Below are 18,686 nucleotides of genomic sequence, written 5' to 3'. Positions count from 1 at the left end.
TCAGATAGCGGAGCGGTTCTACACAATGAGACACAACAATCTCTCTACCTGGGGGATTCCTCTAATCCCTCTCTTTCTCTCCCTCTTTTCTTTCATCCTGTCGCTCACACTTGATCTTTACGTTCTCCGTAACGTTCTTTTTCTCCTTTTGCCGCCTTGATTCTGAACCTTTGATTGTTTTGCGGGGGGAACGGTGAACTGTACATCCATCAGGCGATCTTTATTTATGCTTCTCACTCAAAAAAAGCAAGTCATTACATTTACTTTTGCAGTACTCCACAACATAGCACTCTCACATAATTACCAGATAACAACAAAAATCATATGTCCTATACACAACATGTAATTCTTAGTCTAGTGTGGACTCTAACAGCGGCACAAACAGCATTAAAATCAACACAAAGAGCATGAAAAACAACACAAAGAGCACGACACAGAGGTGCAGGCTACAGTACCACAAGCCTGACTGCTCATCTCTGCTATTGTTGCCTGTTGTGCTGTTTCTGGCCTGCTTTGCACCCTGCTGCCATGTTCTTGTCCTTTCACACAATAAAAATGAAAGCAATGTTTATACTTATCTCCTCCCTGATAAATGGTCAGCTGATTGTAGTGCAGGAATCAGGCACATTTGACGATTTTTCTTCAATCCTCCCATCAGCATCGCTTTGGAACACCCAGCATTGAACATACAGCAGCATTCTGATGACACTGATACACCTGGTACATTTTATGCAGCACAATATGTAATTGCGAATGATTTAAAAATAAAGTTGTCTTTTTTTGTTATAAAGTGTTCATTATTGATCTGTGATTCTGCCATCATTCCTAAAAAATGACGTTTTTAGTGAAAGTCAGCACACCTAAGAGATAACCACAGGATTCCCAGTTTGCCGTCTTTGAGCCAGACTGCAGTCTCTTCCTAATTACCTACTTATTCTACCTAAACCTGACCAAACAATGAGGAGAGAAAGGACAAACAGCTCTAACCATGTTCACAGTCTTATAATCTGTGGAATCCCACGTGTACTTATATGCTCTTTAAAACAGCTTTTATATGTATATCTATATGCCTGTTATTAGGGATATGATAGTAGCTAATAACAATTAACATAAATAACAATTGTAAATAACAATTTACATTTGTTTTTCATAAGATGTTTCATTTTTACAGTTATATCCAGATAAATTATAAAACTAATTAGACAAAAACCAGCTAGACCAGCATTATTAATTACCATTTTATTGGTTTTTTTTGGGTCTAAATCTATTAAGAAAAGGCTAATTAACTACCAAGTTATAACTGATAAACAATGGTTATTACAAAGTGTTAATAAACTGGACTTTAAAGCAAAGAAAAATGATCAACAGTAAAGTTTTGATGATAAAAAAATAAATATGAATGTAAATGAAATATTTAACACTTTATGAAAGCGAGATTATTCTATGCGCATGCTTCCAGGACATGGCTACTAAATACTCAAAAACAGCTACAGGAATGCCTTGTTGAGATCCAGATTTACTGCACTGAAAGTCAGAGAGGAACGGTGATGCAGAGGATGAGCAGTGATAAACCACTGGATGAGAACAGGTGAGAGAGGTGAAGTGAGAAGGAAGGAGGGGAGGAGATATGGAGGCGAGATGAGGTCTTGGGAGCCATACACTCGTTTATTAAAGTGGGGGATGAGAGTCAAGGAGGTCAAGTTCCCAGCAGAGCGAGGCAGGGGAGGAGCTCTGCAGCACGGGAGTCGTTCACACCGCTTATATCTATCCAAGCTAATTCTCAGACTAGTAACACAGACACACAGAGACACACACTATGCTACATCTAGATAGATATGCACTAAATACACATATACACACACATTTATCATCTCTCTCACACACACACACACACACACACACACACACACACACACACACACACACACACACACACACAAACTGATCCAAAGCTAAATCTTGCCCTCTGGCTCTGTTCAGTAAGCTAGTGCTTCGGCCTGTGGAGTGTTTTACAGTAGCCTTGGGGCCAAAATACACAGATACTGTGATCAAAGGTGGGAAGGTAAGCCTTCAGAAAGAAACTAATCTGAGTTCCTCTTCCATATCAACAGTGTGAAATCTCCACTATGTCTCTGTCAGCCGCATCTGTAGGCCTACAGACTGTACCCATTTAAAAAAGTTGTAAAACTGGAGGAAGAAAAAAAAAACAATCAAGATTTTAAGCATACTTGGTTTAATATGTAGAAACACGCCGAACTTTACATTTACAAAAACTAGCATAAATGTCCATTTAGTTTAAGCCTGTCTACATTAAAGGACAGAAGTAACGAGCGATATCATTGCCTGTCACAGTAGGAGAAGTACTACTGTAAATAATGATAATAATGATGTCTGCTATCAGTTTACTGTAGATGTTTCAGTTTTTTCCACCTTTTGTGCGGGCACAAACCCTTAAACAAACGAGAGCCGTCGCTAATGTTTCCTACAGAATATGATGCAATTCACAACACAACACAGTAATACAACCGAAAGACCGCAATAGTATTAGAACTCTATAGTCAAGTCAAGGTTTGGTTATGTAGCCCAACCTCATGTTAGTCCCAACAGGCTTTACAAATAGCACATACCAACATATACGCAGTCAACATCCATGAAAACTGCAACGGAAAACGGCAACATTTTAAAAACTTTCTGAATATGCAAAGACTGCAAAGCGTTAACTGCCAAACTAAAAAGGTGTATAATTAGAAAAAGCTCTAGAGCTTACAGAATATTTATGCATTGTGATCGCGGAGCATGAGCAGGCAGGAAAGGCTGACACAAGCCAAATAAGATTCGCAGCGATCTATTAGTTCAGAGAGAAAGAGCACTAAAACTGTAAAATCAGATCGAGAGTCAAACAAACTGAATATTTGTGGCAAATTTGAGTTTAAGGGCAGAGTGCTGTCAGTAGCCTAAATGCAGAAAAGCAAAACCTTTTCCTTACTCAAGGTTTGGGCTGATTCGGGACTATAGATTCTGAGTAGTCTTAAGACACTGCTTCACTATTGTTATTTTTTTGGGGGGTGGGGGGTACAGTAGCACTACTGTCACCCCTTATATAATTAAAGACAGCAGGGTTTAGATGCACTTGTTTCATCCAAGGTCGTGTTTATTTCCCAGTGGCTTAGTCACACATCATTTTCTCTTTCAGTCTCAGCCCCGCTGTTGTCTCCTAGTCTCTTTCAACCTCAGTTTCCTCTTCTGCACCTGATGTCTTCCAAGGAACTGATCCTCCCACCCTCCACTTTCTACCCGCTCTGTGGTTTATTTAAACATGATGCCTGCAGTCATGAACTCCAGCTGTCTGTGATGCTTTGCTGCATTTTCCTATTGACTTTTTCTCTCCTCCACAGACTCCCTTTGCTTGTTGGCTTCTCCGTTCCCTTACCCTGTACTCTGTTATCCTCGTCCTACCTCCTGCACTCCTCATTGGCTCTGGGGTAACGTTGTCTTAAGGGTAAAACGCTTGAAAGACTGAGCAAGCTCTCAAAACAGACACGGTGAGATGGAGACTGAGAAGAATGAGAATTACGTTACACTTACTGAGGCACGAGTATGTTTATAATGTTTAATTAACCTATTACTTTAGGAGCAGTCTTTGTAAAAATAATTTTTTCATTTGAGGGATGAAATACATAATGAATGTGATATTTGTTTAACTATATTTAGCTCTGACACGTCTAGATTCGAAATATATTTCGTTAACTTTCTTTTCCTCACTTCTAATTGGTTTTTATCAGAATGGAAACATCTACAGTGATGTCAGAGATGAGGCGAGAGTCCTGATTGGCTGTTGGCTGTCACCAATGAGGTCACCTCTCTGAGGCGCAGACAGCCGCCGAGTATGATGGATGAGGGAGCCTGCGTGTTTGTCTATGTGTGTGAGTGTCGGGGGGGTCATCACAGTGTAGAGGGTCCCAGCGGATTAGCGTTACAGTCCAATGAACCATTTCAGAAAGGAAGGGGCGAGACCCCATCGACCAGCACTCTTACACACACACAAACACACACACACACACAGAGAAAGAAAGAAAAAGGACCTGATATGATGACCATATGTTCCCAGGGGAGGGAGAGGAAGAGTCATCTGTTGTGCAATGTCTCAGTTTTAGACACTAATATAGTTATGTCCTTAGAGAGTAAATCTAACACAAAGTAACACACTCACACAACAGCTGTGCAATGGATCCTGCTTGTAATCCCAGTAGATCTCTTTCTATTGCACAGGTCTTAACAGATCTCCTCGATAATCAGACTTTTCAATTTTCTCTCTATTAACCAGTTCCATTTTTTCTGTGTTTCTACATTTTTTACACCTTTCTCGTTTCTGTATCAGAAGCGACGAGCCAAAATGATGCACACATCACAGCATCCTCTTATTTCTGCTGCATTCATGGCGCACACTGTATACTAAGACACCCTCCCTCGAGGCCGCATATGCGCAGAATGCTGAAGAAGTCCTTATATGAAAACCAAAGACGAGAGGTGAAACAAAGGCCAGAATCAAAGTGATATCTATCAACGCTTCTATCAACACAGCTGCACTACAATACTATTTGTGGGCTTTGTTGCTCCAGAATAATAATGTATGATATGCGGACCGAGTAGACAATTTGATTTAGGATGTATTTCAACATGCGCAGCACCTGCTTTTTCAGCAGTGTAACACTTGGACTTTATCAGCTGCTTTGTCCAGAAATGGTATGGAAAATATTCAGCAAATTAATTTAGAAGATGATGTTTAATTTTTTTTTTTTTTTTTTTTGCACTGCACTTCCTTGGCGTCACTGGTCACCTTAAACCAGGGTTCTCAAACTCAAATGATCTGGGGGCCACTGCTGGTTCTGTCATCTCAGCGGGGGGCCACCGGGGTTTATATATATATATATATATATATATATATATATTGTACAAGTGCTTGTGTACGTTATTATTTGTACTTATTTACTTAAGTAGAAGTATAAAAGTAAAAAAAGTACAGGCTCTGAAATGTACTCAAAGTAAGAAAGTGAAAGTAGCAGGTTGTATAAATGTTAAATTCAGTGAATGAATCTCAGCATCAGCAGCTTTGAAACTTTCAAACTCATTTCTGGTACACTGATGTAACCTGTAACTCTGACCATGAACACAGACACTGTGTACCAGTCCAACACAGAGCTTTACTGTAAATACAGTACAGCAAACTGCCCTGTTACAATCTTTGAATTACACAAAGTTAGCATACCTCACTTTGTTTTGCCAGTCTTTACCTTTAAATCTAACCTCTCTCCTGTCCTCTTTCTTACATCTTTCTCCATCTCTGAGTGAACTTCTCTCTCTTTCTTTTCTCTCCCTGGAAATACAGCAGCTCTTCTTTTAGCTAGCAGACACACTGTGTAACATTGTATTATATTGCTGTACTGCACTTTTACTGTATTTATTTTACTGTTCCTACATCACTGTTTATTCAGTGTATGGGTGCACGTTTTCCGCTATAAGCTCACATGTTGCTAAATGCAGCGATTTGATTGGTCAGATGTTTGTTTGCTTGCAAAAGTCAGAAAAATCAAACTTGATCCAAAAAAATAAATGCCGCAAATTCCTCCTGTGAAATGACGCAGTCGGTGTGAATGGATGCATTGAAAACAGGTGAGTCCGAAAAATATTTTTAACACACAAAACATTCACACAAAATTTATGCATCCGGTGTGTAAAGGCCTTTCCTCAGGTACGGGAACCAGTGAAGATTGTGGCTTTAATTTTAGCAGCAACGTATCACGTGACCAAAACAAGGTTGTGACACATGTCAAGAGTGAGTCACAGACAGATCTAACACAGAGAATTCGCCCATTTTCAAAATAAAACATCGTTCAGACTCATAATAATTAAAACAGAAAGAATTTATTTTTTCAGTGCGGCCCAGTACCAAATGACCTACACGCTGGTACCCGGGGATATCTGATTTAAATTACACGACAAATGGTTGTCTTAATTGAAGAGGAAAGAAAAATTTTTAAAAAGTAACTCAAAGGGCCAAATTGTATTACACTTTTGACATCAATTCGCGGGCCGGAGTTTGAGATCCCTGCTTTAAACCCTTATAGAATCACTTTTTGTTCTGCTATTCCAAACAACTGTTCACCTAGAAATGACACACAAAAGACCAGATTGTGCAGTTAATGAAGCTCCCGCTAACTGGACAAAACGTGTACGTGTCTGTGTTAATCCTGTAGGAAGCACCAAAAAGTTGGCATTAAGAAAGAAGCTGCAAAATACAAATAATCTTAGGAGTCTACTACATCATTTTAACATGCACTGATTATCATCCTTTATGATAATGGCTCAGTCACATTAGAGTAATAATTGGATGACAGCATTGATTTTTTTGTATGGAAGTAGTTGCCAAGAGGTGGAGTCTACACAGGTCACCTAGTGGGAGGCAACCTGTCTCCAAACACTTGTGGTCTGACTGCAATCACTCTCAGAGAGATTTAAAATGGCCGCAGTCTAATTTATAAATCCAAACAGATTGACAACATACTGCAATCAATCTGAGTCAATCTGAGTCAGTCTGTGCCAATGAGAGCAACACATCTGTGGTGCATCTCTCCGCAATAGGGGACTTAACTCAACAGGTTACCAACTGGTTGTACTCTGATTATATTTCTATATGAAAGAAAGGGTGCTGAGCTCCTATGTAATTAGGGCCCAAGTACAACCTGTGCAAAGGCCCTATTGCATCTGATTTTGATTATTCGGGCAAATTAATTGCTTTTTTGAGGGCCTAAACATGCTCAAAATCTCATGAAATTGCACGTCAGGTCTGGTGAAAATTTACGTATTTTAATGGTTTCAGACATGGCCCTTTCAAAATGGCTCTACAGCACCACCTTTAGTTCAGTTCTCACTGCTGTGTTTCATGTACATGTATGAAATTTGGTACACATATGTAACATGTCCAGACAAACAAAAAAGACAGCTGGGTCCAATGCCCCAAACCCATTGAATTAAATGGGCAATTTTAGTGATTTCCTGCCCTCATGCTACTCCTAGGATTTGGATGGGATCAACTTAATATTCGATCAATGTAATCTACACACCAGGGGCAATCTAAATTTCAAAACGGGTGAGTTTTCGCTGGGGGGCGTGGCCATCACATGGAATTTCGATCATTCGCCAGAACATTTTGATTGGCTCTCATTCACACCTGCATAACCCAATCTGGACCAAACTTCTTCAGTAGGATAAGGGTCCACCCCCGAACACATACATATGACAATATTTAATGAAAGTCGCAGCGCCACCTAGTGGGAACAGGAAATGTCGTGTTTTACACTTTGAGGTACAGCACCAAGGTGGTTGAGCAGAACCATCTCAAATTTTGCCTGGAAAGCCTTAAGCAGTTGGCGTTACATTGTTTTCAAAACTGTGAGTTTACGCCAAAGGGCGTGACCCTGGCGGGATGGTGAATTCCGATGTTTCGCCATGATGAAAGAAGTAGCAGTAACTCAAAGCCACATTGCCCAATCTGCACCAACCCTCCGTGGTTGGATGAGCCTCCTGTCCTGAACACATTGATATGCATATAGTCAGTAAAAGTTAGAGTGCCACCTAGTGGGAACTGTAGTATACTGATAATCATCCCATGAGCATTAAATTTTCATTGATTGGTGCAGGTATTACATACAGCATCATGACATGTAATTAGTGGGCACTCGCCAACGCCACCTAGTGGGAGTGGGAGATGTTTGGTGGCCAAACAAGGTACGAGTAGCCTACCTGGCTGACTGGGCTGACTGGGCACCCAGGTGAGCCTGCAATGCTCCCGACGGCGCCAAACTCTGAGCGCAGAACGGCTCAATCGCACCACGGATTGACCGCGCCACGGCTTGACTCACTCCGGGTGCGAGGGCCCGATCATCCCCGCTTGCGGCTAAATTCCCATCCTGTTTGTGGAGGAATTTATGTTTTGAATCTATGAGGTTCCAACTGGACTCTGAATGTAAGCACATAATGTGAATTTCTGTTTAATGTGAATTTTTGTATATGTAGACGGAAACCGATTAGCAGTTTTCCACAATCTATCACAAACAGACTGTATGTGATTGCCAACTTAACCCCATACAATCATAAACTGATACCAGAGTGACTCCTTGTTGCAGTTTTATTCACGATCTTGAAGATGGCAACTGGCTGCAAGTGTTTGCAGACCTAATCCCATTTTAAGGCATCAAGACTGCAAGTTCATTGCAACAACTGTTCTCCTTGTGTGACTGTAGCAAATAAAAAAGAAAACTATCCCTTGTCCAGGAGCGCTTTGAATCATTTGGGATGAAAAAAGCCACTTGTTGGATTTTTATTTGTTTCTGTTAAGCAGATGAACAACATCTATAAACACATAAGACATGAATGAATTGCTGAGTCACTGAAATAGCCAAGATTCCTGAGCAATGGCCACTCACAGCAATGCTTTGAAACTGTCTAGAAAAGAAAACAAACAACTGACAACAAAAATTATGAAAAAAATGATAAAATATGTAATTTTTCAGGCTCATTTTCATTTGTCCAACTTCTAGACAAGCTGCAGATAATATATTGTGTTTGCTTAGAAAGCAACTACATAGAACTATCTCTCACATGTCTCCATTAGAATATCAGTGCCCTGTGTGCTATCACTGATGACCAAGTGTGATTGTGAGTCTATCGGGATGCTATCAAGTCCGGATGGTCAAAGAGGAGGATGTAGATGATAAGCATCAGCTAGTGGATCGATAGGAGCCCGGGAAAAAACACCATCTGTTTGTTAGAGAGTGTGTGTGTGTGTGTATTTCTGTGGGTGACACAGTGGATACATGACAGATAACAAGAAGCGATTCAGGATGGCCTCACTAAGTACAGCCTTGTGTTCTCGTTCTCTCTGTCTCCCTCTCTCTCTCCCTCAGCCCTCAGGATCAACATTTGATGAATTTTGTTTCATCTTGTCAGAAGAAAATGACAAAGTGCTCCTCGCCATGTGGGAACCAACCAAAAACAGACTCACAACCCCTTTTTAGACCATGACCCAGTGAATAATAAGTGATTTTTGTGACCCATCTAAGAATCATCCAAACCTTTCAAGGTCAGTAGAAAAGCCAACGATATCAACTTTCCTACGAGTTTATTTCCTCCACTAGTCTTGGGACAAGGGAATGTGTGTCTTGGTCCCGGGTAGAAAAAGTTTAAGCAATATACAACGCTGCAAACTTCCCGACAAAAGATACTCTGGTATCTAGTATGCAAATTCACTAGGGCCAGAAAACTTTTGAAAGCGATCGCTCCTCTTTGCCAGACCTGTTTCATCTTTTATTCTCGATTTGTGACTCATCCCTCTGTGCTTCATTTCAACAAGAAAACTTTTCATCTATTTTGCTCAAATGAACAGAGTTCCTCAGACGTAGTCTCAGGTGGAAGGAGGGCAGGCACCCCATCGCACCAGACTAGGAGATCTTCTGTTCAATAAAAGACACTTTGAACTGTGCTGGAAGCCTTTTGGTGTGTCCACCCACTCACAGCCCTTTACTACAGGGGATATGGAACGTGTACGGGGAAGCGGTAAAGAAAAAGAGACTGACTCCGCGGTTATGAAGCGAAATGCCGATACTTAAATAAACGCGTGAACATAAGTTACACTTTGGCTTCATCACAGCTTAATCAGTGAGGAATTTCCTCATTTTACTTTCCCACAAAAACCTGAAAGCTGTATTATCCTCTTTAGCTTTAATCAAACCAACTTATTACCTTACCTTCTCATCACAAGGGAGACCCACTGTCAGATACTAAAAAGGAGATTACACTGCTGCACGCCATCAACAACAAAGCCAGTATAGCATTGCTGCACAATATGACGTGCCGTGGCAGAATTGTACACGGATCTTGCAAGCTTAATAGACAGCCTGCTGTGAACTGGTTGAACTTGAGTGATCTCAGGTGTGATGACCTTTTCAAGACCAAGAACGTGTTAATCAGATGATTTTCAGCATTTCTGGCCAAGACTGCACAACAGATCAGTTGCCTTTGATCTATGTTCAGTCCACTGTGGTGGATCCACCAAAGGTGAAATCAATAAAAACCATAGGACTACCTGTACTAGACATGTGGTTTCCCTTGGTTAAAACCTAATTTTCAAGAATGTTTTAAGAGTCTGTTCTTGCTCATAGCTAAAAAGCTACCTCAGTTAGCATAGAATAATGGACTGAAGAGAAATGATATCTGTTAATTGCCCTCTTTCTCCTACTCATTGCACCATTCAACAGTCTGATGGCCATTAAATTTACCCACTGAGACAGTGAGCACCGTCAAAACTCTTTCAAAACCAATTTCCCACATGTGATTACTCGGGTTCTTTCAAAACAATAGCGGAGTGAGGTTCATTAAGCCTTTGGCATGATGGTGAGGTCAGATGAGAAAAACAACACAGGAAAGCAGTTTAGTTTAGTTCAATTCAGTTTGGACTGCAAATAAATGAGTGCTACAAAATGTTTCTAGACTGCTTTCACAAAGTATCTCGATGGATTTATTAGGGTCAGTTCACTGCACAAAAATACAAAATATAACCTGAGAAAAACAATGAACAGAGGATAAACATGCAGATAAGTGACTACATGACTTAATCACTGACATCTCAGTATTTCCTATTCACGCTTTGAAGCAAAAACTGTAAAATTCGGACACAAAATAATTTAGCAGCCCAGCTCGAAGAAAAGATTAAAATAGGGCGGATAGATAAACGATAGAATTATTAAGTAGATACTAATGAGACATAACACACGGGTCGTGTCATGACCCTCAAGTATACTTTTCTTGGAGTTACTGGGTGGGGTGCTAAAGGGTACTCAATCTGGTGAATCTGTCATCCTACTGGTAGACTTTAAGACTCACATGGGCAATGACAGTGAGGCCTGCAGTGACTGGGAGGAACAGCTTACCTGATCCGAACATGAATGGTGTCCTGTTATTGGACTTCTGTGCCAACCACACTTTTTCCATAAGGAATACCATGTTAAAACATAAGGATGTCCATAAGTGCACGTGACACCAGAAGTATTTTATTTAATTTATATGAAATAACTACTACCTGTTGTGAACAAGCTAATATTTTTCATATATAATCCAGCACTAAGGAAAGTATATTCATAGTTTGAGTAATTTATGTTTGCATCCCTCTCTGTTTTGTGTCAAGTGTGCAGATATTTTCATAAATGTGGCCCTTGGTTGGTTTAGAAAGCATCTTCCTTTCTAACAACTAGGTCACAGCCACACTCCCCCACTTATGTTTTATTGTGGATGCTCCACCTTTCGCTTCTCATCTCATCTGTCTCTCTCCATTAAACATGCCACCGATCAGAGAGGCATCTGGAGATGCATCTTTAAGCTTTAATACACTTTGAATAATTAACACATGTGTACGTGTGCACGCACGCACACACACACACACACACACACACACACACACACACACACACACACAAAGAGTTGAGTCTATCAGTGGCAAGCAGCTCAACTCAGCCAGAGAGACCCAGAGGGAGTAGGGAAGCTTACTCTGTGCCAGCTTCAGAACCTCCGAGCTGGGCAGCTCAGAGCTGTGCACCAGCCTGAGTTTGAGCAAGCAGAAACAATGGAAAGACAGCTGTAACTGTGACACCCTTAGCTGTGAGACCAAAAGAGAGGGTGTCTGCATCCTGCTAATTGACTTGTTGAGGGACTGAGGGAGCGGGTGAACAAGAGAAAAGAGCTTAGAGATCAAAGAGTAGTACTAGTATGGAGATGGCTGGTGAGATGCATTTTTCAAGCAGTAATGCTATGGGAATACATGCATAGAATGGTTGGCTTATTTCTATATGCATGATATGCACCTGCATACATGCATCCTTATTGCTGTGTTTCCTGCAGCAATGCAGAAACTTGACAGAAACATACGGCCATCTGACCAACTCACTCATCATGGTGATGCATCCTCTCATTACCAGCATGAAGGCTACTGCTGATCCACATATCTATACACATTTTCTACATCTGGGACATAAAACACCCTCCTAATGATTATCAATGAGGCTAAAAAACCCACTGGCAAACTCCCCAGGGAGACGGCAAAGCACCATGGACCTACTGTGTTTCGCTACGCTAAAGGAGGTCAGAAAGAGGAGAAGACAGAGAAGACACAGGCGATAAAGAAAGAAAGAAAGAAAGAAAGAAAGAAAGAAAGAAAGAAAGAAAGAAAGAAAGAAAGAAAGAAAGAAAGAAAGAAAGAAAGAAAGAAGAAAGAAACTAAACTGTCTCAGAGTGACATCACTCAGGTAGTGTCCTAATGAATGCATCAGGCTTAAATTAATATATACTACATGCTACACTTTCCTTAAAAACATCCATTCTCTATTTCACATTTACAGTAGCAGAAATGTCCGAGAGGCTCAAACTTCCTCTGGCTCCTCCTGGGGGATCCCAAGCTACTCCCAGGTCAGCTGGGAGACAGAATCTTCTGCCCAGCTGGCTGTGCCTGGCGGAGCTCTAGAGGGAGGTAACCCAGGAGCATCTTTAGCAAGTGCCTGAACTACTTAAACTGTTTCTTTTCAGTGTGGAGGAGCAGAGGGTCTACTCTGAGCTCTTCTGGAATTTCCAAACTTCTCACCCTATCACAGAGAGTAAGCCTTTCCACCTGCCTGCATTCACAATCCTCTCCCATTACTCAGAGTTTATTACCATAGGTGGGGATAAGATCATTGAAGAAGAGCTTTGACTTATGACCAAACATGAATAATCAAACAGGGAGAGGAGAAAAAAACACTGCATGTAAATAAAGATCAAGGAAGACCAGCATAAAGATCCCCTGCAAAGTGTTTTATGGATTATATTGTACAATATAATATAAAAACCCTTCCAACCTAGATGATAAGGCTGTACATGGCTACAAATTCAAATGTAACCCGATCAGACATAACAACAAAGCCTTTACTGGCTTTGGTGCCATTTTCATTATCTGTTTACTAATTTGTTACCGCAATGGTGTGTGTGTGTGTGCTGCACACATTTCTGATGAATCCAACAACACTAAGGCAATAAAAAGGTATCATCAATAACCAGCACCTCAGGTCATGACTAAGGATGAAACTGTTGTTGCATGGAGCATTTAACACACACAAGGGAAAGATAAGTCTCTTCCTGTCAAAGCTCCCATCAGGGGATGTTATTTGGCAGCTATTTTCTGTCTCTGCTGTCAATCATGTACTGCATTAATTCATTTGTGGGACATGAAGTATCCTGAGTGAAAAGCAACCACATGCAAAATGAATGAATGGCTTAATTAACAAGCGGGCGAACTGCAATCAATAAATGACTAAGAAGGCAAGCCTGTAGACAGGAAAATAAATGCAAACAAACCTGTTTTTCTATTACTTTTTCCCCTGCTCATTTTTATTATTGTCTTATTTTTCCTATTTTCTTGAATCTAAATGAAGTCATTTCAACCAAACCCCCGGGCCCAGCGTCGACCCAGTCAGCTCGACCAGCCCAATGCTGGGATTCATCGGAGCAGAGAAAATTTGTTTGTCTCTGTGTTTGTTTGTACTGGTGTTTGTTTCTCTCATTGTTTGTGTTTATATGCATTTCTGTTGATGGCCTTCTCAAGTGTTTCTCCGACTCTGGCAATTTTCTGCCTGGTTGCCCCTAATGTGCCTCTCTGTTTATCTGCTGTCACAACACAGCTGATTTATATATATTTACAAATCCAGGAAGTGACAGCAGAGAATTATACTTACTTTAAAAGGCAGAAATTATACATTAGTTGTTATCTGTTGTGAATGCGTTTTTTTGTGGGGGGGGGTGTGATTCACCTATGCCGCAGCTTCACATAACACATGCTATGACTTTTATCAGATGTGAAGTCAAGTCAGCCTCAAGAAATATGACAAATGCCTTTGGGAAGATAACCAGTGTAGTGTGAATTCAATCACTCTGGCAACTGACTGTTAATGACACAGGGGGAAACTTTTCTAGGCAGCGGTGATGGGCAATATTGCTTTCAGCAGGGGCTACGAACTGGCAAATTGGAACAAAATCGTGGCTAGAAGAGATAAATGCTTGACGACTAAAAAAAAAAAAGGCGCTGTTGGTCCGAATGAGCCTGTGAATTACTTCGAAATGTTACCTATTCAACGAGAGAGGAAACATTAGGAAACACTGTAAAAAAAAAAAACTGCTTTAATCTATAGGAATTTATATAGTAATATATCCTTCTTTTCAAACAGCTGAATACTGTAAACATTTTTACGGTCTAATTCACTATTTTTTTTTTCTCTCTAGTCATGGCACTCGAACATATGTGTGGCTTTGATTGTCATGGATGTGACTGGAAACCTGTTCAGCATGGACCTCAAACTCCTTGCGACTAGTAAAAATCGCTGCTTGCCCAAAACTGATGTTGAATTTTTTTCACATTTGATAACCAACTACAAGTAGTAGAGGATGAGTGTGCGACACCCACAACCTCTGGGCAACCTGTTTTTATTGCACGATGACCGCACAGGCAGAGGTTGCCTGGTGGGAGGCGACCTGTCCCCAAACAATCATGTGTGACTCAATCACTCTCAGTCAGACTGATGAAATGTATGCATTTGGAAATAACTGCTAATTTATTAACAGATAAATTGCCAACATGCTGCAATCAATCTGAGTCAGTCTGAGAGCAAAGCGATTATCTACAACAGGGAACTGGACTCAGCTGGTTGCTAACTGGTTGTATTCTGGTTATATTCCTATATAAAAGCAAGGTTGCAGATCGCCTGTCATTTTGCAGTTCAGTTGCCATCCTGCAGCAACTATGTCACTATCTGTTCAGATCTATGAAACGCTGCCTGGACTTTGAATGTAAGTAGGTAATGTGATGTAATGTGATTTGCGACAGATTTCAGAGTTTCACCCATTATTACAGATTACATGTAACTGCCAACCTGCTGCCATTCAGTCTCAGACTGATAGCAGACTCTCCATCTTATTGCTGTTTTATTATTCTCTTGATGCACCAAAGTCACTCTGAAGACAGCAACAGACTGCGAGTGGTTGCAGACCTGGTCTCTGTCTTCCAAGCAACATGATCGCAGTTTCAGCTCATATGGTCCCAACAGTTGCACAAGCGGAGTGGACGGAGGTCAGAGATGTCATCTTCATCTTCATCGTTAAAAGGTCGAATGCAGCATGACATGAAAGGTGCAGTGAAAATGCAACGATACGGCGATATAAAATGTGTCAGCATGCTGTTAAATTTTACAATAAAAAAATGATTTATGAAGAATACAATTTAAACATTAAAATAATATAAAAGCATAAAGGAAGTCAAACAGCTGACAGCATTATGCTGTCCTAAACTTCTACAGTAAGAAGCTGCTCTTGTAGAATACGGCAGGCATCTCATAAAATAACAGTTAAAAGCTGGCAAATTGAGTTGCCAGTACTTTAACAGGAAGGCTTCCTTACAGTGCATCCATCACACAAAAACAAAGCTGTCACCATACTCTGTGTGCTGTTAATGACAACAAAAATCCATGTAAGGATGCGGCGATGGCACAAACGTGCGTGCATGTGTGTTTTTGTGTCTATCAAAATTCAACAAACCCCTCCTGACATTCAAAGGCGCTTGGTAACCATGGTGATGCCTGCACTGAAAAAAAAAAAAAGAGTATATCAAAAGAAAAAAAATATGAAGAGAACAAAAAATAAAAAGAGATGAATTGGTGCAGCTCTCCGAACAAGATAAGGTTGGATGTCAGCCTGGTGTTTACAGGAGGGCGTAACTTGTGATGACGGGGTGTATGGAGGCAAGCGTCACCCCCACCCATGACCCATTCTTCATATCCACTCACGCCAAATGACTCAAACTGCCCATTCATGCTCTTAAAATTCTAAACCATGCATACCTCACTGTCTTAAGTTAATGAGACACCAACACATGCTGGGATATACGTATGAGCACCTCCACACACAGAGACGTACAAAAAAACAGGAAATTCCCTTCAAGATACATATGTGTGTATACCTGTGTATGCAGACTCTCTCTCTCTCTCTCTCTCTCTCTCTCCATATATATATATATATATATATATATATATATATATATATATATATATGCAGACACGATGTCACACCTATACACGCTTACATCATGCCCATCCACGCTGAGTACACCCAGCTGAATGTTTTTAAATTATATCCTTTCAACAACTCAGGCTTTCTGAGAAGATGGAGTGAGAGAACAGGAGAGAAGTGAGAGATTCGAATAAATGGCTGAGTGTGCTTGCTTCCAGCACACAATGATACTCTGAGTAAAGAAACCAGCAAAGAAAAAGGAGGGGGGGGGAGGGGGGTTACAAAAAAGGAAGAAAAGGAGAAGGATGGCAGGAAAAATGGATGCGCATCAATACCCTTTGCCTGAAACAGAGACAAAGTTAGAGTGAAGGTGTTTTGGGTGTTAAGTGCAACTTTCTGAAGGCACTAAAGGTTATTTTGGTGTTTGTCAGTGTGAATTTCTGCATTTCCAAGCGAGCTGGTTCGAATTAAAGAGCTTGACAGAGATAGAGGGACCGTAAGAGCGAGTCAGCTCATGGATAGATGAGGGTTTTCATGCAAATATAACATTTGGGACGTTAGCGTGCGCTGCCATTTGCATACTCATTCACCCTGACTTGTTTATAAGTGAATAAATCCAGTGCTGCTTAGAGTACAACAGCTGCTGCTGGGCCACTCACAGCAGCACTCATTCATATACTCGTATACACACACTCAGATGGCATACAGGTCCCAGCTGCACCCTTGGCATTACTATGCCACCATACTTCCTTGTGTGTGTGTGTGTGTGTGTGTGTGTGTGTGTGTGTGTGTGTGTGTGTGTGTGTGTGTGTGTGTGTGTGTAAAGGCATTAATACTCATTAATCTATCCATGTGTTGCTTTGATAGGCTATCTTATGAATCTTTCTTTTTCAGAGGATGTATAACGACATGTGCTCATGTGTGTGCCTTTGTATGTTTTGTGTGTGTTTACACACGCTGAAAGCTGTACCTCTGAGGTGTTGACTCGTCCCTCCTGGAAGGAGCAGTCACTGGCATCCTGTGTGCACATGTGGCGATATTTGCACCAGTGGCAGGGGAAGTTTCCATTGACGCAGGACAGGCATCTGCAGCAAGTGAGAAGAGGAGAGAAAGAGGCTGAGGTTTACATTTATTTTATTTCATTTGTGTCCTCTTGTGTCTACTTCTTTGAACTCTCTTTAATGAAGTGTGAGTTTCCTGTTCCTGCTCTTGCTTTGCTCCTGCCACAGTGGCTATGACTGACAAGAAACTAAGATCAAGCATGTAAAAAAAAATGTAAATACAGTATAAAGAACAAAAACAGAAGAAAGCTTTCATGGCATTTGAAAAAGCTTAAATTAATTTCATTTATAGGTTGCTGGCCTGTGATATACTGTAACGAGGCATGATGTACCACTTTGGTCCAGCTCGTGAATAGGCTCAATATTATTCCATCTGCTAATCTGATGTTGATTAGCTCAAAATGATTTTTTGCAGGCATGTGACAGACCTCAATCTTGCAATTGTGAGTTTCCCATGATGCCCAAAGAACTAGAAATAGGCAGGAATTGGGGGCAACCAAAGCCAGTGGCGGGTAACAGAGATGTGAAGTGAGGAAAACCAGCAAAAAAACTAGTGCAAATCAGTATCAGTGTTGGCTAACAACACCATGTCACCAATCTACATTTAAGGATAATTGTACGCAAGACTAATTATACTTTTATGCTACAGATGCACGAGGAGAAGTAAAAATCTGAACTGACAGACAGATGCTAGTTCCACACTGCATTCACAGTATTCCCTCAGCGAGAGAGTGGGAGACTAATGGCAAAGAAACAGAGCTGACTTCGCTGAAGTCTCGTATTACTTCATTTGCCGTAAACATACCAAGGTACTAAAGCAAACACTTAATTTCCCTGAAAACTGAAGGCTTAATGTGATGACAGCATGCACGGTGCATACATTTTGTAACTAGCAAAACATACAGCAAGTTATGTAGCACTAAAGTAATGTTAATAAAAATAAAATTTAAATTTTAAAAAATGTGTTCTTCTTTTGGGGAGGGAAATTAATTTCTAAAGACTTTTTTTTGGGGGGGGGGTTAAATTTTTGGTATTATGGATTGAGGGAAAAAACTCTCCACTGAGGCCAAGTTTGAAAAGAAAATTAACCCAAGAGTTCCTCCACACAAAAATTATAAAATAATGCACTTTATTTTTCTTATGCCGCTAAATGTCTTGTATAGCACAAGAAACATATACAAGGAAATCATTGTGTCAATCATATATCCATTTTGTTAATGGTTGTGGGCAATGCCAATCATATTTACTGTGCAAAGGTCTTGAGTTACCCTTCATTTCTTTGTACTTTGCTATTAATAAAATAGTAATAGGTCCAATGATTCACTGAAATGTGCAAACACACATGGAAATACAGCACATTCGACAAAAACACAACTGCACAATTCTAACAAGCCTGAAAATCAATATTTGGTATTCTTGAGCACAGCCTGAACTCTCTCGGGCTGCTTTCATGCCATTTCTTTAAGCAGTCTTTAGGGATAACTCTCCAGG

The 18,686-nt window shown here is 40.6% G+C and overlaps 1 protein-coding gene across 1 annotated transcript in view; it reads right to left on the bottom strand.

Moving 5' to 3' along the window:
- LOC115782672 (plexin-A1-like) overlaps positions 1 to 18,686 on the bottom strand; it is a 263,180-nt gene that overhangs the window by 111,638 nt on the left and 132,856 nt on the right. The window contains exon 8 of the mRNA XM_030732999.1: positions 17,105 to 17,219. Coding sequence (XP_030588859.1) covers positions 17,105 to 17,219 — 115 coding nt within the window. The remainder of the gene's footprint in view (positions 1 to 17,104; positions 17,220 to 18,686) is intronic.

This window comes from Archocentrus centrarchus, chromosome 7 (assembly GCF_007364275.1).
Source record: "Archocentrus centrarchus isolate MPI-CPG fArcCen1 chromosome 7, fArcCen1, whole genome shotgun sequence".
NCBI classification, from domain to species: domain Eukaryota; kingdom Metazoa; phylum Chordata; class Actinopteri; order Cichliformes; family Cichlidae; genus Archocentrus; species Archocentrus centrarchus.
This window is presented reverse-complemented; position numbering and strand designations above follow the sequence as displayed.